Source organism: Stenella coeruleoalba, assembly GCF_951394435.1.
Source record: "Stenella coeruleoalba genome assembly, chromosome: 11".
Taxonomy (NCBI): domain Eukaryota; kingdom Metazoa; phylum Chordata; class Mammalia; order Artiodactyla; family Delphinidae; genus Stenella; species Stenella coeruleoalba.
The window spans coordinates 10,944,797-10,972,083 of NC_137157.1; the positions used below are offsets into that span (position 1 = coordinate 10,944,797).

The following is a 27,287-nucleotide window of genomic DNA, read 5'->3' on the forward strand; positions in this document are numbered from 1 at the left end:
GTTCTACAAGGGTGGCTGGGAGGCCCCTTAGGGAAATTCTGACTCTAACTCTTGTCAATAAAGTCAGTGACACATGACAACTGGCCTGGGCCAATTCCTCTGGCGGGCGCTGTGTTTTTAGACGGGTGTGCCTGGGTGGGGGTGGGTACGGGCATCCGTCTCTATCGGGGTGCTCCTTCTCTCCTGTCTCTCAGCTCTGCGTGCCCAGGCCTCTTTGTGTATAGCCTCCCAGAATCCTGGTCCTCCAGGAGGGACGGAAGACGTCCCTGACAAGCCTCGGCCTGCACGCTTACAGATCTTGATCCAAAGGCAGTAGATATACTCTCTTCCTGTGTCCAAATATCAGATCTCATGCAAGAGAGCTGACTGGCTCTAACTGAGTCACAGGATGGCCCCTTGGGCCAATCACCAAAGACAAGGTGATAGAATGCCATGATTGGCCAGATGTGGGTCACGTGCCCGCCTTTCCCGCTAGAGAGAAGGTGGGACACTGTGATGGACAGTTTGGCCTGACCAGTGGGGTAGGAGTTGGGTCAGGGACTGACTATCCATGGCAGGGAGGGAAGAGCCAGGCAGCAACAATAATGGGATGGGGGAGGGGTGTGTAAACGGAGTGCAGGGCACGTAGTAGGTGCTCAGGGCGTCTCACCATATCCACGAGTGAATGTGTATTGGGGTGTAACACTGAGGGCCTGCTGTGTGTGTGGCAGGTGTGCACGGGGTGGGAGCAGAGGACCTGCTTGCAGCCCAGGTTGTGTAGGGAGTGGGCCTGGGCCAGGGTCCCCTCTCTGGATCCCACAGCCCTCCAGCTTCCCCATCTCACCATATGTCACTACCTGTGCAAGCTCTTGTGCGTGTGTGTGTGTGTGTGTGTGTGTGTGTGTGTGTGTGGTGTCCCAATAGCTTTGTCCCTCCAGGCAGGGACAATGCCTGATGCGTCTGTGTTCCCAGGGCCTGGCAGTGCTGTGGGCCCCTCATATGACTATTTGGAATAAATGACTGAATGGGGGAAATTCCATTTCTCAAGTCCAGGGGGGAATTTTCACACTGTGACTCTAGCCTCCTTTGTATCTGTGCAATGTGGTGACCCTTAATAAATGGGGGGGGGGGCATCAGGGGAATGGAAGGAGTTATATGGGGGTTTGGGGCTGGGATCTGTGGGTTATGGGAACTGCAGGGGCTGTGGGCTGAGGGCAGGCTCTGGGGCTGTGAGCTCGAGCCGGCAGGAAGGGGTGGCGATGACCCTCTCTGCCTGATTCCGTCTCTCCAGACATCCAAGTTGCTCAGACCCAAGACCTTACCTTGAACTTGTCTCTCGGAGGCTGTTGCCTGGCAACAGCCCATGGCCACCAGGCTCTGGACCAGGACTTCATATGTCAGCCTGAGCACCAGCAGAAAGGAGTCAGGAGCCTGTAGGCCCTGGGATAGGGGAGGCCAAGGCCCCAGGGCTTCAAGCCCTCCTCACCTCCAAGGGGTGGGGGAGACGGAGGCCACAGTCCCATGGAGAGGTGACAGTCCCATGGGGAGGTGACAGCCTGGGTGCCACAGGACTCCAGACACAGAAGAAAGCACTCTAAAGGCAGCAAGAACCCCAGGCTGTAATGTGAGGAGCTTTCCCTGCAGTTGTGCAAGGCCACGGTCCTGCCAAAACCTCAGGGTGCTCCCCTGTCACTGGCAGGCCCTGGTGAGACTCTTGGTGACTCTACTGGAAGGCCATGGGGCAAACACATCCCCCAAATGTCATGAGACCCAAAGTCAGGAGGCCTGGGACCTAGGCCCACTCTGCCACGAACCTACCACACAGCCTTGGCCTTTCACTGACCTCTCTGGGCAAAGTTCATTAAGTTAATAAAGACTTTTCTGAGCGCTCACTGTGTGCAAGGCCCTGACACCGGGCTGGGGAGACAGACACGGTTCCCGGGCCTTGTGGCGCTCACAAGCAGCTGCACAAGTAAATGGACCACCATCCAGTAGGGACGGCAGTGCCCTGTGCTCTGGGGGATCACAGCTGGGGGGAGGGGTCCGTGTTGGGGGCAGCACTGAGAGCAGAGGGTGAACCTGAGTGGGCCCGGCAGGGAGGCTGTATGTGCTAAGGCCCTGGGGTTGAAGGAAGGCAGTGAATGAAAGGAAGAAAAGCAGAGGTAAGGCCCAATTCAGGGACAGAAGCTGTGTGAGACAGGACCGCCTAGGAGGTTTAATTCCAGTTGTGCATTGAATTGGGTACCTCTCCTCCCTCAAATTCATATGAAGTTCTAACCTCTAGTACCTCCGGAGGTGACCTTATTTGGAAATAGGGTCCTCGCAGTTATAAGCAGCTAAGATGATGTCACCCTGGAGTCAGGTGGGGTCCTATTCCAATATGACTGGTGTTTTTAAGAAAAGGGAAGATTAGGACACAGACACGAGCATGGGGAAAATGCTGGAGTGATGTTTCCACAAGTTAATGCCAAAGGTTGCCTGCAAACCACCAGAAGCCGGGAGAGAGGCCTGGAAGAGGTCCTTCCTCACAGTCCTCAGAAGGAAGCAACCCTGTCGGACACCTTGATCTTGGACTTCTAGCCTGCAGAACTCTGAGAAAATACATTCCTGCTGTTTAAACCACTTAGTTTGGGGTACGTTGTTCTGGCAGCAAACTAATACAATTCCCACCCGCAAAACGGAGCCAACAGTCCCTCCTCCCCTGGGTCTCTGGAGGACCTTGGACTAATTCATTCATTCTTTCCTTCAACAAGTGTTTACGGAACAGCCGCCAGCGCAAAAAGCTGAAGGCAGAGAATTACAAGGCCTGGCTTCAGGGGTGAAGGAAGTGGTACTGAACATAAGAGATAAAGAGGGGGTTCTTAAGCCCCCAGAACCTGGAACTGTCTGGTTTTGAATCCCGGCTCACCCATTCACTAGCTGTTTGACCTAGAGCCAGTTAATTAACCTTCCTGTGCCTCCGTTTCCTCCTCTTTGAGAGGAAGATGAGAGTAGATGTCTCCTGTTAGGAAGATTAAATGAACAGAGATTTATAAACAGCTTAGAACAGTGCATCGTAGGTGCTATGTGTTAAATAAACACGAGAAGTGCTTTAGCAGAAGCAAGAATCCAGCCATGGGTTGGGGAGGACGTCTCCCCGGAAGGGTTATTGCCCAGCCAAGCATCAAGAGGGAACTGGAGTTTGTGCACCAGGAGGCGGCATGCGAGATGTTCAGGGTACTAAGAACAGCTCTGCTACCCATTTTACAGCTGAAGATAGTGAGGCCTGGGATGGTCATGTGATTTGCCCAGGGTCACAGCACCGGAGGCAGGACCGAGAACCACGTTTTCCTAGTCCCCAGTCCAGTGTCTGTAGCTTTTAGAAACTATGAAATTGAGGGCCAGGGAGTGATGCTGGGGGTGGAAAGAGCTCTGAGGCCAATGGTGCCAGCTCCTTGGCGGCCACCGGTGGTAACAGATGATGTCCTTGGGCAAGACTCAACATGGTCTGGGCATGAAGGGCAGCCCAGACCAGCAGATCGATGATGTCAGGACAGACGGGGGCAGTGACGTCATCATCCTGCTGGTGGGCAACAAGACCGACTTGGACGACAAGAGGCAGGCGACCCTCCGGGAGGGCGAGCGGCGTGCCAAAGAACTGAGCGCCACGTTCATCGAGACCGGTGCCAAGACCGGCTACAACGTGAAGCAGCTCTTCCGACGTGTGGCCTCGGCTCTGCCTGGAATGGAGAACGTCCAGGAGAAAAGCAGAGAAGGGATGATCGACACCGAGCTGGACCAACCCCAGGAGTCCCTGGCCAGCAGGGGCGGCTGCTCCCGCTAGTGCAGTCTGACCGCGGGCTTCCCCTGACACTACTCACTTGTTGCGAGCACCCTCTAGCGAGCCCTGCAGCCTCGGCATAGGCCTGCCTGGCAGGCTAAGGTGGTGTGTACCCAGGAGTGAATGTCAGTGACACACTCATGCACATACGTGTGCACGGAGAGCAAAGCCAGTCTTCGCTTTTTCACAGGCTCAAAGAAAGTGCCCGGGGCCACACTTGGCCTCCTCCAGGGTCCCAGACACCCCAGGTCCTGGCTCACACAGCCTAGGGACACAGCCTGTACACAGCCAGGATCTCCTGGCCTCTGGCCATCTTGTTAACAGGAAGGGAAAGTGAGGCCTGCGGGAGTACGGGGCCTCCCGGTCCCGCTCTCTGCGTTAATGACAGGAAATATTTGCACACAGGAACTGCCGGCCTTGCTGCACTTGGTCAGTGTGCCCGGAGCCTGCTTGGTTTCACCATCTGTAAGAGGAGGGGTTGTCTCTGTGCTTGGCGCGGGCCTTCAGCCCGCTCATCGGACAGGGTGGGTCCTTCCTCCTTGCTGACCATGATAAATGGCAGCGATTATGGGGAGAACAAAGCAAACACACAACGCCCATTGACATGGGTGGCGTGGCAGGTGAGCTCACGGCCGCACAATCCATTTCGAGCCTCACAGCCACCACTTCTTAGCTCTGCGTGCCTTTGGGCCAGCCTCAAAACCTCTTGGAGCCTCAGTTTTCTCATCCGTAAAATGGGCTCCGTAGCCCCATCTCACAGGACTGTCGCAGGACCGGGAGGCGGCGGGTTGGCTCCGGCCGACGCCAGCACTGTGCTCTGTGTCCGGCAGGGGGCGCCGCGTAACCTTCCCCTCTCCGCTTGGCGCCCTCAGCCGCTCCGGTCAGCCGGACTCGGCTCTATTCGGCACCAGTCGGATCCACTCGGTCAGACCCGGCGATAATCGGACGGACACGCTGGGCTCGGCCGGACTCGGCTCTGCTCGGCCAAGTTCGGCTTTGCTCGGTTCTGTTCGACTCCGCCGGGAGCTGGACACGCAAAGGCCCCTCCCCGGCGCCGCAGCGGCTCTTTCCTCTCGTCTCGCTGTCTGCTTCCCGGATAGAGGCGCGGTGGCCGGAGCAGAGCCGCTCCCTCCGTCCACAAGCCGGCGGGTTTCCCCGTGGCGGGGGTCTGGTCTGGCTGAGCCCTAGGTGGTGCCAAGAGTGGCTGCAGCTGGCGGCAGTCTTTTGCCAGGGTTTGAGCCCGAAGCGGGTGGGCATGGAGGGGCTTCCCCGGCTTGGGGGTGGGAGTCACTCCCCTTAATTCTGCGGGGAGGATGGCGCTGGCCTCCCGCGTGCCTTGGCGACCCCATCATCCGGCTCTGCCACTAGTCAGCCGTGGGGAGGGAGCCAGTTGCTTCACCTGTCTCCCTGAGCCTCAGTTTCCCACTCTGTAGCAACAGGGTCCTCGTCAGGGTCCAGGAGGACTGGGATGGGGCTGGCTCGTTCCTTCTCTGGGCCCCTTGGGGATTCTCTTTCCCCTTCTGTAAAATGGGATTAAACTCGCCCATCTCGGATTAACACCCGTAGGAACAGACATGGGTTGCTGAAAAGCCCAGGACGCAGAAACTGAGTCCGGAGAGCGAAGTTCACCCGGGATGACCCAGCTAGTCGAAGGAGGGATATGCAGAGCCAGGAAGCCGAGTGAGCGAGCTGCTTTGGAGAGCGAGGGTCCCATTGGACCCTCTGCCCACTTTGCAGGAAGTGGGGTTTGGAGGAAGAGGTGAGGGAGCGGGCGCCCCAGCCAGCCCCTAGCACGTCTTAGTGGGCCCTTCATCTTTCCCCTTCTCCCCTCCTTAGCTCTCTAAGAAGGGGACGGGTGGGGAGCATCGCAAACCCGTGGTGGAATGGGGTGGGTGCCAGGCGCATAGCCTCTCCCCACTAGGTGGCGCCCACGGTTTCCTTTGTTTAGTTTCTTTATTACCGTCCTAGATTAGATCATTAATCATTAGATTTGGCTAATGATTTAGATCATTAGCCAAACCCGACTTGCACAGCTGACTCCGGGAATCATGTTTTGGGTTCTGTCTCACTTTATGACAGGCACACATTTTATTTTTTAAAAATGCGTGAAGGGTTCTTGGTGCTTTGTAAGCACTGACTAAATGTCACTGTTTTTATATCTTCTCCCCAACCTTGGGCTGGAAGGTGGATGTGGCTAGGAGCTTGGTTCTGAGAGTTGGGGAGTGTGTGCCTCATCTGTGTGCATGAGGAGAATGGGCTCATGCCCTCACCGTGTTCAGGGTTTAACCCGGGAGAAGCAGTGCCTGGTGGCCGGTGTAGAGTACCCCACTGGTTATCCCACCAGGTTGCTCAGATGGTCTTGGCCTCCTCATGTTCCTCTGGCCTCGGGTCACCAAGGCTCAGAGGTAGGGAGACATGCCCAAGGACACGAAGCTAGAAGGAGGTGGAGCTGAGACGGAACCCAGTTTTGTCTGCCCCAGGGCTGGGGCTCTGTCTCCACACTGCCTGGCTGGCCGGCTGGGGAGATCCTCAGAGTGGCTGGGAGACCAAGGGCTGATGCACAAATGGGGTAATTTGCGACATGGTGAAAGAGAGAGGGAGGAACAATGTTAGAGTAGTGTATAATATTCCTGAGTCCTACTCTCTTGTCTGCCCTGCTCCCAGCCAGCTGCCTTGGACCAAGGGGGATTAGGGACCCTTCTCTGGGGCATTGACATTGGCTGGGAGTCAAAGGAGCTGGTCCTAGAACCTGATGAGAATCATGTGCTTTTCCAGACCTCACCTGTCGAGTGAGATGAGGCTCCTTCTCTGCAGAGGGGCTGTTGAGCGTGGCAGGGAGCACACAATGGGCCCTGGACCAAACAACTTCTGTGTCCCCACCCTGCTTCTCCACATCCCCCATCCGTCTTCCCTTCTCTTCGCTTTTTCCTCCGATGCTAGGCTTCCTAAGTCACATCTCTATGAGGCAGCCAGGAGCTGTGTCCTACCCCCGTGCTGCTGAGTCAGCCCTTTTCCCGCTGGAGGCAGCAGTGAGGCGAGGGTGGGGAGGGGGCTCCCTCGCCTCCCTCCCTCTGCAGCCCTGGCTCTGTGCCCTGGGAATGCTGCCTGGGGCAGGGCCACGTAGCGGGCACAGCCAGTGTGGACCTGACAGTTTTCCCAGTGTTCTTAGGCCTTCCATCTGCTTTCCTTTGGGGCCCCTTGAACCCCTAAGTAGGCCTGGGGTGAGGGTGGGGTACTCCAAGTGGGTTGGGAGTGGGAAGCAGCACAAAACTAGAAGCTGGGGGAGTCTGGCCCTCATCCCAACTTGGACTCCAGTCTGCTGTCCGACCTTGAGCCAAAGATTCCCTGCCCTCCCTGGTCACAGTGTCCCTGCTGGACAGATTCAGGAATTGGATTAGATCATCTCTAAGGGTCCTTCTAGGCCTGGATATTCTGCTGTGTGTTTATCCCCCAAAGTAATAAAAAAACAGAAGCTCAGAGATGGGAGATGGTCAGGGACACACAGCCAGGGCTGTTCTATCCTCCACACTTTGCCCAGCTGTGAGTGGGGCCTGGGGCTTAGTGCCCCAAGCCCCAGACTTCAGTAAGTCCCCCTAGGTCGCTGCGTTCCTGTGCCTCCTGAGAGCGACAATGTCACCACCTCTGTCTGCCCAGGGGGCAGGCCCTGAATTGCAACCTTTGCCCGCAGCCGTGCCCAGCTGTGCCATCGTGGGAGCTCCGGTAGGACGGGGAGCACTTCCATCCTGTAGGGTTGTGGTTCCTCTTCACTAAGTGTGTGACCCTGTGAAAGTCACATCAGCTCCCACCACTAGCTCCCTTTCCCAAGAAGAGTAAGAAAATGGATGTAAATACCCTTGGCTCCCAAAAACCCCTGCAAAGGTGAAGCCTGGCCCAGGCAGTAAGTACTCAACAAATGTAGCATGAGAGGGGGCTAGAGGGCGAGGGATGTTTGAGAGAATCTTTGCACAGGGGTCTCTGAGCCCAGGGAACCAGGACTGCAGCCTTTGCAAAGCCTCCTGCAGCCTAACCAGAAGGAAGCAGAGGCCCAGGGGCATTCTGTACAGGCTGCCCTCCTGTGACCTTCTTGGGGGTCATTTCCACGGGCGGATTGGCTGTAGAAGACCAGGAAGATGGATAATCATGGCAGCATTTCCAGGCAGAGGAGGAGGACTTTGGTGTCCATTGGAGGTGGGGCTGTTGACCCGGCTGCCACCCTTACCTGATACTCTTACCTGATCTCGGAGCTGGCACGGATGGGGCTGGGGACTGGAGTTCTACAGACAGCTAGGGTCTGAGAGGGGAAGGGATTGGCCAGTGGGTGCCAGTGCCAGGATTTGAACCTGAGGCTACTGGGCTGGTGCCCGTGCCCCCTCCGTGCCGCCTGCCTCAGTGACTCAGAGCTAACGAGCCCTTCAGCCTAGGCTGGAGCCCCGGCATGGCGCTTCCAGCACTGCCTTCCCTTCCTCAGCAACTTCTGGGGCTCCCTGCCCTTCCCCCTTCCCAGCCTCGAGTTCCCATCAGGGGCCTCAGACCCCTTCCTGCTGGAGCTTTACGGGGTCTCTGAATGAAACAAGACCCTCGAGGACCACCAGAGAGTTAAGACAAGGAAATCCTCAGCTCCCTTTATCTCCGGAGAACCCAGAGGCTGGAGGGGAGGGAGCAGGGAGCAGGGGAAGCGGGAAGCCAGCTCAGCCCGCCCCCTCCGCCCTCCCTCCCTCCCTCTGCTCTGCCTCCATCCCTTTCTCCCTCCCTCCTTGGCCAGCCCGCAGGGCCTGGGGTTCTGGGCCAGCAACAAGTTATAATTGCAAACATGGACCAAGGAACCAGAGGCGGCCCAGAGGCCCGGGGTCTGTGAGCTGCTGTTTGAGGCTGCAGGACACTGGGTGAGTGATGGGAGGTCCTGCAACTTCCTCCAGCAGGGCAGAGGGGGTTGGGGTCAGAGCCTGGAATTCCTCTCCTTTCTCCTCTCTTCCCGGACACATCTCACATCTCGGGGCCCTGCTCTCTCCTTCTGACCCCGGCCAGCCCCTCTAGGGTCTCCCTTCCCCACTCCCTCCTTTGACTGAGACTTTAGTCCCGGTGAAGGGCTGCCCTCCGATGCTCCTGTCTTGTGCCCACCCCTGCCTGGACAGGCACCAACTCAGCTCAGCAGGGCCTGGCCCTTCCCCCACTCCAAAGAGGCCCCAGCGCCCTCATGGAGGCAGCAGGGACCCCCAAATCACCCCCAATGGCGTGGTCCCTCACTCATTTGATCCCTGTGTGACACCTTCCTCCAGGGACAGTCAGTGACCATGGCTGTGGGTATTATTACTTTTGTTAAAGGCTGCTTTGCTTCCTGCTCCCTGCTTCCTGCATCCCCCCTCCCCACCCCCCAACCCCACCAGGTCACAGTTCTGTGTCACAGATTTTTTGACTCTCAGCTGGCTAGGCCAACAGAAATGTCCCCAAACAGTTTTAATCCTCTGGGAACAGTCCTGCTCTTGCTATCCCACGCAGGCCCCGGGGAGAGGTCGTGCTGGGCAGCAGAGAAAGGGACAATCATTTGATTACGAGTCTTTTACAAGTCAGGCAATTTCCCTACATTTAAATCCTCCCAAATAACCTGGGGAGGAAGGTGGTGTTGTCTCCTCCTTGTAAATGTCAAGGAGCAAGAAGCCCAGAGACGTTAAGCCACTAGCCCTAGGTCACACAGCTTGTAAACTATTCTGGGATCTCAAGTCTGACTCCAAAGCCTCATCTTTTCCCATGAGGTCACATCTATGGGAAGAAAAAGAGGGGATTTTGCTCTTCTCAAAACCACTGGGTTGTGTAATTTACAAATAAAAGGTAAGGGTCATAATCTCGGACAGAAGGGATGTTGATCTCTGAAGATTTGATGTGCCTTATTGAGCAGAACCAGGAAAGCAGAACGGGGGCCGGAGAGGTGGGGGAGGCTTGGGAATGGTCACCTTCAGGAGAGGGGTGATGGCCCTGGAGACTGCCTGCCCACCCCTCTCTTCTCCTGCTGCTACCCAGCCCCCAGGGAGCGGGGAGGGGGTTGTTGCGGGGGAGGGCTCCTGCCCCTTTAAAACCCAACTCCTACCTCAGTGTTCAGGTTAGGTTAGAATGGCATTTAAAAAAAATAATAATTTTAGTTTCTCTACACATATTAACCACAGAAAAATATTTTTAAATTGTACTAAATGTTAAAGGAGAACACAAAGGAAATAAACAAAGAACACCAGAAGTGTAAAAACCAGTCTGGTTTCAAAAGTGTTTCTGATCCTGTGATAACTCAGTGCCAGCCCCCAAAGACTGCCACCACCTCAAAGGCTCTTTGCTTGGCTTCCTGCCCACCCAGCCCCAGCTCGTCTCCAGTCACTGCTGTCCAGGCTGCTTTCTGCCCCTCTCCGTGAACTCTGGATCCCTTCTTGGCCAAGGCCAAAGACAGACTCTCACAAACCGTTGGGCTTCCCGGTTCCTTTTGAATTTTCCAGACCTCCTGGGTCCCGCCCCTTAGTTCCAATTTACCACCTTGGCAGCTGATTGGCAGGTCTACGATGATTGACACAACCACCTTCCAATGAATTTACTCTCTCCTTCTCCTTTCCCTGCAGGGCTTCTTCTGTGAGGTTGAGTTGGTAGGTTGTTGACTGCGCAAACATGCTGAGAGAGGAGGTGGGCTGAGACCAGCTACACACCCTCCGCGTGCATTTCTGCAGGGACTTCTTTTGTTTGTTTGTTTGTAATTTGTCCGTCCTGAGGGGCACCTTCTTCTACCTTTGCCCTCCAGTGACGGTGGAGTCTGGGGCAAGAAAACAAGCCAGAGGGAGGTTGGGAAAAGCATTTTATAGTCTCATTGGCTATGACACATGGGCAGCAGGGCATCTTCCTCACCCACCCCAGCAAAGGCCTCCCAGGACCCTCGTCTTCAGAGCGGGTCGTCCTTCGTGGGCCCATGTGTGCCAGAGATGCCCAGGGACTGGGTGCCAGGAGACTCAACCTCCAGGCCCCGCACTACCACAAGTGTCTTTGTGACCTTGAGAACCTGCTTTTGTGAACCTCTTTGTGACCTTGAGAACCTGTTTTCCCTGTGTAGGCCACTGTCTTCTCATCTGTTAAATGGGGGCACTAATGCCCCCTCCCCGAGTTATGTCAGGAGCGCACGTGCTGTGGGTGGTGGCGTCCACGCTGGGCATCAACAGAGTGTAGATGTCAAGGTAATATGTTTCTGTCCCTCCTTCCCTGCTCCAGGTCACCATGGGGATAGCTGCCCTGGGCCTCCTCTGGGCAGTGCTCGTGCCCCCTCTCTCTGTGTTTGGAATCCCCACCGAGGAGCCCACCTCTGGGGAAGCCGTGGCCTCTAGTTCCCCTGGGCTCTGTCGACGGTGCTGTGACTCTGAGGACCCCCTGGTCCTTGCTGATGCTGCACATACGTCCTTGGCCTCTCCGTCTGCCCTCCCGTACATGCTGCCTGAGGTCAGGCCCTACATTAACATCACCATCCTGAAGGGTGAGGACCCACACGTGGCTTGGGCTGGACTGGCCTGGTCGGGGACAGGGAGGGCATGGGGATCTCTTCCTGGGCTCAGGGAGGTGAGGTGGAAGGAGCAGAAGAAACCAGGACAGAAAACTGTCCCAGACCTTTTCTTTCATTCACACATTTATTAAGTACCTACTGCATACCAGGACCATTCTGAATTCTGGGATGGAGCGTGTACACATCAGACAGAGATGCCACCGCTGTGGAGCTTCTGTTCTAGTGGGGGAGGCAGACAGTGAGCAGTAAACATATCACCCAAGTCAATGAAATGGATGGTGATAAATGCTATGGAAGTGACGAGGTGGAGCAGGGTAAGGGGTGTCTGGAGTGCAGCTGTGGGGGGCAGTGTGCATATTAAATGGGGCTGGTCAGTGTAGGTCTCACTGAGAAGGTGGGGAGAAGCCACGTGGATTTCTGGGGAAGAGCATTCCAGGCAGCGTGCACAGCAGGTGCAAAGGCCCTGGGGCCAGAGCGGACCTCATGTGTTGAAGGAACAGGGGGCAAGGGGAGGAGCTAGGTTGGAGACAAAACAGATCAGACGTGGGCTCCTCCTCTGAGTGAGATGGGGAGTGGGGGAGGGTTTGAGCAGAGGAGGGACCTGGCCCAGCTTAGGTTTCAAATGGATCACTCTAATTTCTGTGGAGAATAGACAAGGGTAGAATCAGGGAGAGCCGTGGGGGCCACTAGGGCCGCCCAGGCGAGAGCTGGCTGCCTGTCCCCTAAAACCAAATCTCAAGGAAGCTACTTCTGCTGTTGGGGGCTGTGAATGGCTGGTCCTGGGGCCAGACCTTGACATCCTTAACCTCTGTCTTTGCTCACGACAACCCTGCAAGTTCGGTATGTTGTCATTCCTCCCACTTTGCAGATGGGGAAACAGAGCCTCCGAGAGGGGAGAAGCTTTCCTGGGGTCACACAGCTGTTAGGGGCAGAGCTAAGATTTGTCGCTGAGGACTCCAGAGGGTCAGCTGGCACCTGAGACCCTCGGGCCTTCAGATTTTGTGGTTGAGGACCCCTCTTGTCCTCTCCCTACTTGGCCCACCACTCACACATCACCGCTTCCCCAAGGCCAGCAGAGCCCTCTGTGTGAGGTTGACGAGGTGCTTGGATACTGACTGAACTCCCCCCTCACTATCCTCCTTAAAACCCCATGTCACCTCTCCTGGGACAGGCTAGCTGCCTGCTGGGCAGAAGGCATCTGGCTGGTGTCAGGAGTCCTGGGTCCCAGCCCCCGCTCTTCAGCTCCCTTGCTGTGTGGGGCAGGCTTGTCTCTCCCTCCCTGGGCTTACTGCCTCATTTGTAAAAAGGAGAAGGTAACCCCCTCTTATAATTACCCTTCACACCCTCCCTTGGGCCTGGGGCGAAGCAAGTGCTCTGCAAACTGCAAAGTGCAGGGCACGTGATGAGGTAGGCAGTTCACCAACGAGGCCAGTGAGGAAGACCTCCACAGAGCCATGGACTCCCTCCTCCCTGCTTCTCTCCAGGCTTCTCCTCCAAGGACCTGTGTCCTCTTTTCTGCCCCTTCTTCCCCTCTTCCCAGCAGCATTGCCATGGTCATAGGGGACCCCAGGACAACACAGGGCTGTCTAGTTCATTCAGAGGGATGTGGCTAAGGGTGTGATTGCAGGCTCTGTGACAAGCAGCAGAGAAATATTTGGAATCTGGTCCCTCAAGAAGTAGGTGGTAAAAATATAAAAAGTAGGCGGTCACCTGCTTTTCTTGCGTTCGAAGTCAGCCTGGAACAAGGGCTGGCCAGAGGCGTGCCTGCCTGGGAACCAGGGGAGATGCTGCCGGAGCCCAGGGCAGGGGGAGGTGGGCTGGGCAGTGCTGGGTGAATCGTCCTGCCTCGTATCTGCAGAGTTCACCCAGTGCTTTCCCAGAGGGCTCAGGAACATCCCAGTGAGGCAAGCATGATCCTCTTCAAGATACAGACAGAAAAATCCCAAGACACCAACATGAAGGCCCCAGGTCGTGCAGAGGGGCGGTAACGCCCACCAAGGGCCTCCTGGCTCTGACTCTGGACACTTCCTTCCGGGTGATCCCTTCTCTGGGGCAGAAATGCCACGCCCACATCCCCCTGAAGCCCCGCTGGGTGCAGTGACACCTGGGGTCCAGGCCCGGTCTGGCAGGGACCACAGTCAGACCCTCACTGCTGAGGAGGGAGCAGGCTGGCGTGGAGACAGACCACAGCTGGGGTCCTGCTCCCAAGCTGTACCACTGGGAGAGTCCCGTCACCTCTCTAAGAGTGGAGGTGGGCGTGGTGTCTCCTTTAGAGGGACCTCGGGGTGGCGATGCCTGGCATGCAGTAGGTGCTCTGTAGGTGCTGGCTCTCCTCCGACCTGCCGTCTCTGGGCAGGGGCGAGCCTTCTGCAAACGCTTAGGAGCCCCCTGGGTGCAGGCGTGGGTGCCTGCCCTGACTTTTCTCCTCTTTGTCTCCTCAGGTGACAAAGGGGACCGAGGCCTGCTGGGCTCGCCCGGGAAGCTGGGCAGGGAGGGCCCCCGGGGGGAGCGCGGCCCCCAGGGCATCAAGGGCGCCAAGGGGCAAGCAGGCAGCCCTGGCAGCCCGTGCCAGATGCGCTTCTCAGCCTTCTCGGTGGGCCGCAAGACGGCCCTGCACAGCAGCGAGGGTTTCCAGCCGCTGCTCTTCGACACGGTCTTCGTGAACCCGGACGGGCACTTCAACCTGGCTGCCGGCCACTTCGTCGCCCCCCTGCGCGGCCTCTACTTCTTCAGCCTCAACGTGCACAGCTGGAACTTCAAGGAGACCTACGTGCACGTCGTGCACAACGACGAGGCAGCCGTCATCCTGTACGCGCAGCCCAGCGACCGCAGCATCATGCAGAGCCAGAGTGTGATGCTGGCCCTGGCACCCGGCGACCGTGTTTGGGCGCGGCTCTTCAAGCGTGAGCGTGAGAACGCCGTCTACAGCGACGACATCGACACCTACATCACCTTCAGCGGCCACCTCATCAAGCCTGAGGACGATTAGTGCCTCCCATGGGGCAGCTCTGGCCTGGGGTGGCCACGGGCAGGTCTGTGCCCTGCGGGGCCTCAGTTTGCCTCTCTGTAAAGTTGGCCCTGGGACCTGGCATTCTGGGCAGCCTTCCTCCTCTTTCCTTCCCTCCATCACCCCTCCCAGTCTGTTCCTGCCTCTCTCCTCTCTTGGACATTTTCAGAAACCTCCTAACCTCAATCTTCTAGAACTTTCCCAACCTTTTAGACCAGCACTTTTCAAACTTGAATGTGCATCTGTATCACCCAGGGATTGTGTGAAAATGCTGGTTCTGATCCAGCAGGTGTGGTGTGGGCCCAGGATTTTGCATTTCTAGGACGTTCCTGGGTGATGCTGGTCTATGGACCCCACTTGAGTAACCAGGTCCTATAATTTTCACAACATTCTGGAATCTTCCAAACATTCTAGAATCTTCCCAACATCCTTAAATTCTCTCACCCTTCTAGGACACCCCCTCCTCTTGTCTCTTGCGCCTTCTTCCTTCTCTCTGAGCTCCTGTCTGTGCCCCTTGTGCAGCCGCAGTTCATTTATTCAGTCATCAAACACTCACTGAGCGCCTGCTCTGTGCCAGGCTCTGGGAAGGCTGAGGTGAACCAGGCACAGGCCCTGCTCTCGGTGAGCACCCAGTCCAGCCAGGGTGGGGAGACACAGATTCTGAAACTAGACCCAGAGAAACACATGGGTCTCTGATCACACAAGTCTGTGTTCTGGGCATTCAGGCACTGTGGCCCCCCATTACCCACCACTCCCCAAGGCTGGCAGGATAGGGTACCCCAGGTGGGGGGTATCCTCTGCCTGTTCCTTTCTTTTTTTCCCAATGCCCATCATTAAAGCAAACCCAGGGGGGCCTTGGTCAGGCGAAAGGTGCTGTGAGGAGAGGACCCAGGGGTTAGGGGGCATTTTGGGGTAAGGGGACCCAGACCCATAGCTCCCCACACGGCTGGGATGGAAGCCTGTGAGGACTCCTACCCCCCTCAGCACACTCCCTCCCTGCCCCGCTGCTGGGTGGCTGTCAGGGCCGTGCTCAGCCCACTTTGCCAAAGGTGCCCGGGCCTCAGTTCTCCCAGGCTCCCAGCCACTGTCAGACACTGTCGTCTGTCCCCAGGTGCTCTGACCTCCTTGGTGTCTCTCGCCAGCCCAGTGCCTCCGGCTCTCCAGGTGTTGAGGCCCCGGGTGGGCAGCTCCTGCCCAGCAGAGCCGCCTCTGGCCCACTGCTGCCTTTACAAATGCTGCCGGGCAACGAGCCAGGACAGAGGGCACCGGGCTTTGAACCCCTCAGCAGGTCTGGGGAACCAAAGTGAGCAACGTTCCAGGTCAATTGGGGGGACCCTCCTCTGAGCCATGATGCCAAGGGAGGCGCTGGGCGAGGCTGAGGCCAAGTGAGGGACATCAGGACTTCTGTCCCTTCCCCCTCTCCCAGGGTGGGACAGCCTGGGGGCCCCCAGCCTTCCCCTCCCGCAACCCCAGGTGGCCCGAATCTCTCCCGAGGGAGACGGCCTCCGCCCGTTGGTGCTTCTGTGGACTCCGGGGCAGAGGTGGCCCCGGTGGTGGTCTCTGGTGCTTACTCATAGCCAGGGGAGCCATGGCTGCATGGCTGGGGGATGGCAGCAGGGCCTGACCCGGTGCCGTGAAGGCTGGTCCTGTACAACCACCCCCAGCCCGACTTCACCCCTGCCCTGCTTGTCCAGCATGATTAAAAGTTGTGCGTCTTCTTGGCAATCCAGCCTGGCTCTTTCTGCTCGGTTTCCTTTGCCCACCTTGGGAGGGCAGCCCGTCCTGTTCTGCTGGGCCCAGGGTCAGGGTCCCAGAGGGACCAAGGCAGCCCAGGGCTCCATTCCACGTGCTCGCCACCCACAAAAGAACCAGCCGGCCTCGGTCACTCACTCAGCTGCTGTGCCTTGGAGGCAGTGGAACCAGCTCAGGGTCTACTGTGCCGTGCCCTGGCTGTGGCCCTGGGAAAGTCCTCACACCTCGGAGCCTCAGTCTCCTTGTCTGTAAAATGGGAATGGGGATCACCTACCTCATGGTGTGGCCATAAGGATTAGAAGAGAGGTTGCCTGGTGAGCACTGCATTCCTCCTTTTTTAAAAAAAAAATTAATTAATTTTTGGCTGCGTTGGGTCTTCGTTGCTGTGTGCCAGCTTTCTCTAGTTGTGGTGAGCGGGGGCTACTCTTCGTTGCGGTGCATGGGCTTCTCTTGTTGCGGAGCATGGGGTCTAGGCGCGTGGGCTTCAGTAGATGTGACACGCGGGCTCAGTAGTTGTGGCTCACGGGCTCTAGGGCGCAGGCTTAGTAGCTGTGGCGCACGGGCTTAGTCGCTCCGTGGCATGTGGGATCTTCCTGGATCAGGGCTCGAACCTGTGTCCCCTGCCTTGGCAGACAGGTTCTTAACCACGGCACCACCAGGGAGGTCCCTGCGTTCATCCTTTGAACCACAGCTACTGAGCACCTACTGTGTGCTGGGTATGCTGCTAGGCTTGGAGGCTGCAACTGCAGGCACAAGCCATCACCTCCCCATGGAGAGCACCCACGGAGTTTATGTTCTAGTGAGGCACCTGGACGTGTTGAACGAACCACAGATCCTACCTGGGGCTCCTGTCTCACGTTTGTGTGTAATATTTGCCAGCGAACAGCTGTATATGCTCTGGTGGGAAAATGCTCCACGTCCTACAACGGGCAGCCTTGGTGGGTTCTGACTTCCGAGCTAGCGCAGTAGCTACGCACACACCGAACGCAATCGGTGGCGACGCCTCTTACTGGCTTGATGGGGCATCTGCCCTGCCTGCGTGCCTGTGTTTGACGGCTCTCTGGGTACCACGTGGAAGAGGATGCTATAAAGACAAATCCACCACCACTGCCCCAGGACCCGCCCGAGCCTGCGGCCACCCTGGCGGGGGAGACGCAAGTCTTAGTTTCCTTGGAGCCCATCTGGCCCCCGAAGGAGGTTTCCCACCACACCTGAAGCCCTCGCAGCTCTCACGCAAGAGGCCCTGACAGGTCAGAGGCTACTCAGGGGAGCCATCCCGCCGCCCACTTTGGGCCCAGGATCTGCTGAAGTGTCATCGGCCTCCCCAGCACCCCTGCTCCGACACTGGTGGTAAAGGTCACCTCCAGCGCCAGGCAGGAGCCTTTGGTCATGGACAGCATGAGGACTTGATGTGCTGATTACTGAGGCAGAAGAGCTTTTGACGCTCCTTGCCAAGCACTTGCAGGAGGACTGAAGCTTGCCCTTTGCAAGCTGAGGCCAAAGGCCCCAGATATTTCCAGGCCACATTAGTTCAGGTCTCCAAAACTGGCAGCCCTCCGTTGTCTAGTTGGACCTGCTACAAACACTTCTCCATCCGTGCTTCAGAGGCGGCCCCTGGTCTGTCTGGGCCAGTCGTTCCCATGGGATCCCAGTTCCTGACTTGGAGGCGTATCGTCAGTGGGGGGGTCAGAGCCACTAGATCTTTGTTATGGAGACTCTCCCAACAGGTAAGTTCTTGGTGGAGGTCCTTCGGCAAGGGCCCTGGGAAACTGGAGGCCCCCCTCAGCCCGCTGCCAGGTCTGTGGGGACAACATCCCCCGGGGATCTGCAACGTGTGGTCCTGGTGACCCCAGCGAGCTAGCGAAATGCCCGTGTGGCCGCCTGCCCACCCCGGGGACCATCCCTTTCTTGTCCTGAGTGAGGACCGGCTGTAATGGTGTTGGTGTATTAGCAGTAGCTGGCATGTGGGTCCCTGAAGAGCGGAGAGCATTTGTGGGATGAATGACTTTTACTGAGCATAGGGAGAGAGAAGCAGCGGGAAGCAAGAACCAGGAATCCTGGGCCAGGGGATAAAATCCTGCGACTCTCCTGTTCCCTCCCCTCCGGCCAGCTCTGCAGGCCTGTCCCAGTAGCTACATGCTGCCACGTGTACATCTGGAGGAAGGGAAAAACACGGGCAGAAACTCCACGAATCAGAAACAGACGTCAAGAACATCATGGGTGGGGCCGAGCTGGGGAGAGCTGGGGCCAGCGGGTGGCCGCAGGAGCCAGAAAGGAAGGAGGGATTTCCACGACATGAGTCAGGAGGGCACAGAGCTAAGCCAGCGTGGCTGGGAGCAGCTGGTCTGCAAACCCAGGAAGACGGGAGGCTGGGTGGCCAGCAGCAAGCCTTGGGGCTGCAGCTCAGGGTCCGGATGAGGTGTGAGGTTGCCTGCAGGTGGTGGCGTGGACAGGAGGAAGTCGTAATTGGGGTGCAGGAACATGGAGGAAACCGGGGACCCTCTGCAGGGAAGCAGCAGTGTTGGTGGTGGTGGGGTCGCTGGTGGCTGACCTACATCTTGCTGACTGCTCTTCACCACTGCGGGGAATGAGTTGATGCCGCAAACTCAGATGTACGCAGAATAGAACTTGCTTTATTTCTCCATGACTAAGCTTAATTTCCATGCTGCTGAAGTTGAAGAAATGTGATTTTGGCCACCTGGGGTTCTTCTCGTACCACATTTCCTGGGGGGCTGCATCTGAGCGCCACATCCCGGCAGCGGGAGGGGTCACCTGGCAGTGCATGTCCAAAGGACATCTGCTGAGTGTGTCAATGTCCCCTCTGCTCCAGGCTCCCGGTTCCGCCTACATACCTGCTGAACTACGCCCATTCCTGCAGAGCCTCCTGGGTCCTCATTCCTCTTGGGACATCCGGATCCTCTCTGCACGCACGCTTATCTCACAAATTCTGTATCCCTCAGAGGGCCGTCTGAGCCCAGCCCTATCTGCCGGAATGCACTATCTGGCCATTTCTTCCCTGGGGTCTCAGCCACCTCCCCGGGGTTCTGCCTGGGAAGAGAGGAACGGCCCCTCTGAGTCTCAGATGCCCCAGACCTGCTGGGGGTCTTCCCTGGAGCCCTTGCCAGGCTCAGCTGGGAAGGAAGGGCCCGGATCCATGTTCACCAGGAACCCCAACACTGACACTCCTTTCCTCCCCTCTGCCTGCCTCCCCCCGGGGCATCTTGGGTGTTTGGGTAGAGGGGACCTTGTGTCTACTCAGAGCATCCTCTCCCAAAGCTCTTGGCTGGCAATGCAGCTCTTTCCTTCTTATTTTGAAACGCAAGTACCTGGACAAGACTCCTTTCCTCTCTCTGCTTTTTGTTACATATCCTTGCTGTGTTTTTTAGGATGATCTTGGGTGCAAGGAACACATATTGAACAAAGAGCTTCAAAAAAGGAAAACGAACCCTAAATGCCAGGGTGGGGCAGCTCCGGGGCTGGATAATTCAGCAGCTCAGCAAAAGCACTGAGGACCCTGATCTGTCCCACATTTCCCCTCGGCCCACTTAGCAACAACTTTGTTCTCAAGCCACTTCCCTCAGGGCCACAGGATGGCAGCCACAAGGTGGTGGCCACAAGATGGCTGTCCAGGCGTCACATCAGGCATCACGAGGGGGAGTGAAAGAAGAGCCAGAGATTCTTTCACCCAGCAGCCCCTGCTCGCTTTTCATTGGCCAGAACTGATCATACGACCACAACTAACCCAACCCCTGGGAAGGAGAACAGGACGATGGGAAGCAAGGTTTGCCTGTGAGCCCCAAGGGTCTAGGCTGAGCTCCCGAGTGAGGTCAGAAGTGTTGTGGCCGCGGGGAGAAGTGGTCACGAGCACCGCTGGTTCACTTCTCTTCAAACCTCTCCGGCCACGTCATCAGGTGCGGCTGTCTTCCTCAGCCGGGGTATCTCGGTTCTAGGAAGACTTCTCAGACTTGGGGGACAGCCTCGGTCCTGAGCGATCCCTGATCACAGTGCTTATCAGTTATTAGCCTTGCCCACTGGGCTCCGAGGTCTCGGGGCACGGGAGCTGTAGCAGCACCACATGTCATCACCTCCGCAAGCCCTCCCCAACCCTCCCCCAAAAGAGTTGATTTTAACTCCCTGAGTTTAACCGAGGCTGCGGGAGACAGATGCTGCCTGGGTTCAGATCTAACCGGATAAAGGAGAGCAGGTCACCTCCTGACCTCTCTGTGCCTCAGTTTCCTCACCTAGAAAATGGGGATGATAATAACAGCATCTACCCCAGGGAGCTGTCGTGAGGATTAAAGGGGTAAGTATATGAAAATCCTGGCGCAGAGTAGGCTCTTTACAGGTTTAAATATTATCTGAAGGTAGACATTTTATTCTACTCATTTTACAGAAGAAGAAACTGTATTTGGATACTTTCCTTCCTGTGTCGTATGTTCATTCATTCAACAGTTTGGGGTTCACTACCCATGATGGGCCCTGCTCTGTGCTGGGCAGAGGGGGCAAAGCAGTGAACAGAAGTCCACACGGTCCCTGCCCTCGTGGGGCTTACTGTCTAGTAGGGGAGATGAGTGTTATACAGATCGTCACACGAGGGCCTCACATTAGGGTAAGTGCTCTCAAGGTAATAATGGAAGAAGCTAATCTGGAAGTTTGGGGGGTTGGTCAGAGACGGCCTCTCTGAGGAAGAGGTGGTTCAGCTGAGCCCCAGAGGGTGAGACAGAACCGCAGGTGGAGGAACCCGCGTGGGCAAAGGCCTGGAGATAGGAAACTGCTCAGCACTTCCCAGGAACTGAAAGAAAGGCCGGGAGGCAGGAAGGAGCAGGTGTGCAGGACCTGGGATTTGGGATCTATCCGGTGGGCCGCATCTGAAGGAGATTCAGGTCATTGGGTCAGAGGTGGAAGCCGGATTCAAACCCATATCCTGAGCTATTATTTCTCGGAGGCTGCAACACCTCCCCAAGCTCTTTGGTCAGTCTCATGACAGGGCAGGACTCCCTGACAGGAGTCTGTGAGGAGCTCGTGCCCTGGCACCTCGCTACCCACAGCCAACGGCGTGCCGGAGCCCGACTGCACATCACAGCGTTAGCTTGAGATCGGCCGTGGTGGCAGTACCTACACCATAGAAATTGGCAAACGTTACAATTTTAATTTTTTCAAAAGAAGCCCTTCTTTAAAAATGCAGCCCCCCGGCTTCCCTGGTGGCGTAGTGGTTGAGAGTCCGCCTGCCGATGCAGGGGACGCGGGTTCTTCCCCCGGTCTGGGAAGATCCCACATGCCGCGGAGCGGCTGGGCCCGTGAGCCATGGCCGCTGAGCCTGCACGTCCGGAGCCTGTGCTCTGCAACGGGAGAGGCCACAACAGTGAGAGGCTCGCGTACTGCAAAAAATAAATAAAAATGCAGCCCCTGGTGGTTTGCCAGGCATGTACCTCCATCGCACTGACCATTCAAACTGGGCTGGGGTCCCTGGGCCTCTCACACAAGGTGAAGGGGTGGCCAGGCTTGGGTGGAGCAGGGCCCTGTGAGGGAGGTACTTTGGGTGTGGTCCCAGGCTCAGTTTCCTCTTTCCCTGGGACCCCTCACCACCCCTTTACCCCACCCAGGGCCATTCTGTCTACTCTACCCTGCCCCCTGGTGGCCAGGGTACTTGATAGCTGTAAGGGAGTCCCCAACCCCAGCAGAGCCACTGCTGGAGCTGACCACGGCACCCAGGCATGGTGGTACCAAGGTCCTGGGGCTGCCCTGATTTCTCCCTTCCCGAGATTTGGTTGGGGCTCAAGCTCCTTGCCTTCATTTCCAGTGTCACCTGTTTTCAATGTTAACTAACAGGGGTTGAATTCTAAAAGGACCTCAACTAATGTACCCCAGGTCCGCAGAAATGCAAACCACTTACCTGAGAGAGAGCGCTGAAGGACCATAGGTCATTTCAAGTCTGTCACCACTAATCAAGCGTCTCCAGGAGGCTCTAGGCGTCTAAAAACACCTGGGACAAGTCAGACCCTCTCGAGGGCTCCTAGTACGTGGGAAAGCCTAGACCTGCGGGCAAACTAGGGAAGTACAGTACACTGGGGACTATAAAAGAAGCTTGTATATGGTGCAAAGTTTGTATAAAGGTGGGTAGCTCAGAAGAGAGAGCAACCAACTCTGTCCATATATGTTTGGGTCTTGAAGGATGAGTAGGAGTTTGCTAGGAGGAAGGTGAAGAAGAAGGTTGCAGGTAGCGTTCCGTTTTGTTCAATCCAATCCACAAATCCCGCAAATAGTTTTTGAGGGCAAGTCCACCTCATCCCATGTGGAACTCCTAGGCTGGCACGGGTAAAGGTGTGGACTGGGGATCTATCAGTTGCTGTGCAAATTTAGGAGACACTCTCTATTTTTTATCCCTTCTCCAGTTCTGCCTGGCTCCGCCCTTCTTTCAGATTTTCACATCACCTTCTCGTGAGGTCTCCTCTACCCCCTCATTTAAACCTGTGCTCCCAATCTCATGTATCCTGCTCTTTCCTTTCCCCGGCGTTTGTCTTCTCCTAACTTCCTACGGAAGTTGCCTGTCTGTTGCATGTATGGTCCCTGGTCGCCCACCGCCGCTGCCTCTCCACCTCCCCACCCCCACCAGACTGTAAGCTCTACACTGTTATAGTCCATGAGCCTAGAAGAGAGCTTGCCACATAGTAGGTACTCAGTAAAAATTCGTTGACTGGATAAATACAAGTCCTAGGATTTGGGGAGGTTAAGGGTGTATGCGGGGAGGCCTTCCCTGCTTACCTCAGTCAAGCAAGGATCTGTTTTATTTTTCCACGGCATGTGTTTTATTTAAACTAGGCCTACTCTATGTCTTTTTACACTCATTATGACCACATTTTCTTTTTTTTGCATGTAATTTGTTTATTTCCTTAATAATATGTAGTGGACACTTTTCCATGTTAATAGTACAGATGCACATCCTCATTCAATGTATTATATTGTATATTCGTACCATATTTATAAAACCAATCTCTTAGTGATAGACATTTGAGACTCCTTACAAATTTTTGCCATCATAATTAAATGCTTCCATAGACATCTTTTTTTTTAAACATCTTTATTAGGGTATCATTGCTTTACAATGGTGTGTTAGTTTCTGCTTTATAACAAAGTGAATCAGTTATACATATGCGTATGTTCCCATATCTCTTCCCTTTTGCGTCTCCCTCCCTCCCACCCTCCCTATCCCACCCCTCCAGGCGGTCACAAAGCACCGAGATGACCACATTTTCTAAAGACAAAATTGCCTGTATAGTCTTAAAAATGGTTTATCCTGCCTTGTTACTTTATTTAGATCAAACCTTGAAAGGTTTAGAATCAAATCACATGAACTTACTCTTATCATTTGATACTAGGACTGTCCTGAAAATTCGACCTGACAGTCATTGTACTGACACGCTCCCTTAGTTGTAATTATGTGCATTTTGTCCTACTCCCTTACTAAGAGACACTTCCTTGAGTTAGACAGACTTCAGGTCCCGCACGTCCTGTAACTCCCCCAGTGCCCAGCACCGTGCTGCCAGTAGGTGCTCAGTAAATCCCCGTTAGGTTAATGAAGGGATGAATAGACACCTTCTCAACCCAATGCCAAGACCTTCCTTCTTCCATCCTTCCAACCTTCCCTCTATTCATCCCTCAGTCCCTCCCTCCACCCCTCCCTCCACCCCTCCCTCCACCCATCTATCCCTCCATCCATCCCTCCATCCACCCATCCTTTCAACAAATACAATTTGAGCACCTACCCTGAGCCACACATGGCTTTAGGTGCCAGAGAAGCCATGGGTCTCCATGGACTTGACCTGTGACCTTGAGGAGCCATAATCCAGCCAGGAGGACAGACCCCAAACAAATCCTTCACCGGTGCCCAACCGATTACAAATGAGAGCAAATGCCTGGCGGAGAAGGGCAGGTGCTGGGACTGAACAGGCCCGTGTCTGCTTTAGGCAGGGTGGGGCTGGCCCAGGAAGGCCGCAGCAGGAGCTCGGGGGAGTGTGGGCGAGGCAGGGGAGAGCGCTGAGCCCTCCAGGAGTTGACAGGCAGCCAGCGGCAGGGGCAGCGTGGCTGGGTCTTTCAGGGCAAGGAGGTGAGGTTGCGTCACAAGTGCAGTGGGAAGCCTTTGGGGGCTTTTAAGCAGGGACAGGACATTATCTGATTTTCATTCTAAGAGGACAGCAGCTGAGGCCAAAAGCATGGCAGTGGTACTTGGGAGGCAGAGGGATGGCCGGATGATCAGGACAAGGGAGACGGAGGGCCGAGGATGTGGGTAGGGCCGGGAAGTGCAGGACTGGGAGTCCTCGGCACTCAGGGGTGGTTAGGGTTGGAGGTGGAGGTGTTCGCCTTCCCCAGGGCTAAGGGAAGGAGATACAGGAGGAGCAGAGGGCCGGGGCCTGGGGCTGTCTCAGGAATCCATTTCTCGTATGTTCTGACTAGAGGAAGGTGAGGAACCACCTGGGTTAAGTTCCCTGCTCTGAATCTGAGGGTTAAGTGGGATGAAGGAATCTGGGAGGCTGGAGGCCAGGGTTTAAACCTGTGCCATGCTGTGTGACCTAAGGCTGATAGCTGTCTCTCTCTGGGCTCAGACTCATCATCTCTACAGGGAGAGGATAGACCTGAGAGTCTCCAAGACCCTTTGCAGGTCACTGCTCTTGGCTTTCCTTGGGCTTCCCTCATGCTGCCTTCCTGGAATCGAGGGGCCCTGCTTGCTTCCCCCTCTTATCCTGTGGGCACCTGGAGCCCCCAGGGAGGAAGCAGTCACTGTCTACTTTGGGCCATTCTCCTTGCCTTCACCCCACCTCCCTCCTGCAGAACAAGCCCGGTGTGGAGGCTGGGGAGAGGCACGCATCGCCCTCTGGTGGCAACTTCTGGGCCCACATGTTGCAGTGCCCTGCAGTGTTTTTAACTCAAGCGTTTTTTTGTTTTTGTTTTTTAAAAAATATTTATTTATTTGGTTGCATCCGGTCTTTGTTGTGGCAGTCCGGCTCCTTAGTTGTGGCTTTCTGGCTCCTTAGTTGCGGCCTGCGAACGCTTAGTTGCGGTATGCATGTGGGATCTAGTTCCCTGACTGGGGAAGGAACCTGGGCCCCCTGCATTGGGAGCACGGAGTCCTAACCATTGCGCCACCAGGGAAGTCCCAACTGAAGTGTCCTTAAGGCATTTATTAAGCGCCCTTTGTGTGCAGAGTACTGAGGCAGGCGTGGAGGAGGTGGGCAGTGAGGGGGAGGGGGACGGAATCCTGCGTGGGTGCTCAGAGCTCAACTCTAGAGTTGCCGACCTGCCCTCAGATCCTGATTACGAGGAAGTCCTGCGTGTCCTCATCTCTACGTGGGAGCCGTGGTAGAGGGGGCTCCTGTGGTTGCAATGGGTATTAAATGGCATCGTACGTGGAGCGCGTAACAGCCTCACTCCCGGCCCAGGACACGCAGGCTGTGTTCATGACACACGCATGCTCGGGGCCTTCAAGAGAGCCTGCCGTCAAGAGGGGTGCACTGCTGTGTGCGTGGACACGCTGGCCTCGGGGTTCCTCCGGTCAGGGTGGAGCTCAGCTGCCGAGGGGCCCCTTTCCAGTGCCGGCCAGTGCTCTGGTGGAGGGTCCCCCAAGCAGCTGCTGTAGGAACAGATCCCCCAGCTGTGCAGGTCCCCTGCAGATACACTCCTGATTAATGGCTGCATCTCCAAGGAGCCCGGACTTCAAGGGCCTAAAGGTGCGGGGGCCCGTCTGGTACAGCTGACGCCTTGGGTGTATGAGGCATCTCTCACTCCCCAGGTTGCGGCAGGGCCTGCTGGATCTGCATGGCTCAGGTGTGCTTCAAGGAGACCCACCTGTACACAGGTGTACTGGCTTGAAAAACTACATCTGTGTGCACACCAGAGATGGCCTGGCTTTTCCCCTGTGGGAAGGAATGATCTCCTCAACACAGGGGGAATTCAGGGGAGTCTGGGCAGTCTGGGTGAGATGCTGTGGAGGCGAGCTCGGCCTCAGATGACAGTTGGACTGGGGGATGCTTAAAACTCCGGGCAGGGAATTCTTGGTGGTCCAGTGGTTAGGATTCCAAGCTTCCAGTCCATGGGGTGCAGGTTCGATCCCTAGTTGTGGAACTAAGATCCCACATGCTGTGCGGTGCGGCCCAGCCCAAACAAACAAACAAAAACAAAAACAAGAAAAAGAAATATTTATTAAAAAAAAAATCTCCAGGCATCTGCTTCAGCCACAAGGGCCGCTTTACACCTGTGTCTACTGCCCCCTCTGCCCCTTTGCTCAGGCTGGTCTCTGACCCTTGTCCTGTGTTAGACACTTCAGCCTTCAAGGTCTGGCTCAAAGCTGCCTTCACCACGAGGCCTGCCCTGAAGAGGCAGCTGCACGGGGAGTGTCTGAACACCTCCAGTTAAAGTTATACTCACTGCATTTCTCACAAGCACCTGGGGATGCCGGTGCTGTCGGACCTCAAACAGCACTTGGCATATTCGGGAATTAATACCTTTAAACTAAGAACAGGGCCTGGAGCATAGCAAGGACTGGGGAAGTGTTGTCAGCACTGTTACCTGGTACCTCTCAGGGAAGGCTTCTAGAACTTTCTGCCCTTTTCCAGCTCACCTTCTTGGTGCTCTGCTCTCTGGAGTCTTGGTGATGCTGGAGCCCCTGCTGTCTGAGGTGGGTTGTTCTGAAACTTCTTGGTGGTCTCTGCTCTGGGCACTGAGAAGGGACAGGTGTTGGAGGGCAGGCAAAGGGTGGTTTCAGGACAGAGCTGAGAAGGAGACAGGAAGAGGGCCTGGCGGCAGGGCGGCTCAGCAGGCCCACTCACTCGAGTGTCCGGACTCGCCCCGGTGTGAACCTCACAGCCTAAACCGCATACCTTGCAGCTTCCCCTGCCCCCTCTGCTCCTGCCGCCCCCTGCTTCCTGCGAGAAGGGCACAGGTGGCTTCAGCCAGGGGCCAGCAGGACTTCTGGGCTGGAACCACAGACCTGAAGCCCTCAGCCACTTCCTCCTGAAGGAAGTGTCCCTTGGCCTCTTCCTAGCCCTGCTCCCCTGCTCCGGGCCCTGGTGCACTGGCCAGGCCTGGCTGGTCCTCGAGCCCTGGCTCAGGCAGGGGTAACGCTGGGGTTCCTAGGTGCTTCTGAAGAGGTGGAGATTGGGAGATGGGGGAGTGAAGAGGCCAGGGGCAGGTGGTGTAGAGAGAGAATCCTGTGTTGG

General features: G+C 56.3%; 2 protein-coding genes across 2 annotated transcripts; both read left to right on the top strand.

Annotated features, from left to right (window-relative positions):
• Window positions 1-3,472: 3,472 nt before the first annotated feature.
• Window positions 3,473-3,802, top strand: LOC307193935 (ras-related protein Rab-6B-like; the record flags this gene model as incomplete). Its single annotated transcript, XM_079936543.1, has 1 exon — window positions 3,473-3,802. The coding sequence occupies one exon, from the start codon at window positions 3,473-3,475 to the stop codon at window positions 3,800-3,802; it is 330 nt and encodes a 109-aa protein (XP_079792669.1).
• Window positions 3,803-8,558: 4,756 nt separating this feature from the next.
• C1QTNF6 (C1q and TNF related 6) lies at window positions 8,559-15,205 on the top strand. The gene is made up of 3 exons (XM_079937026.1): window positions 8,559-8,682; window positions 11,033-11,291; window positions 13,760-15,205. Exons 2-3 carry the CDS (start codon window positions 11,039-11,041, stop codon window positions 14,305-14,307), a joined length of 801 nt encoding a protein of 266 aa, XP_079793152.1. The 5' UTR covers window positions 8,559-8,682; window positions 11,033-11,038; the 3' UTR covers window positions 14,308-15,205.
• The last annotated feature ends 12,082 nt before the right edge of the window (window positions 15,206-27,287 follow it).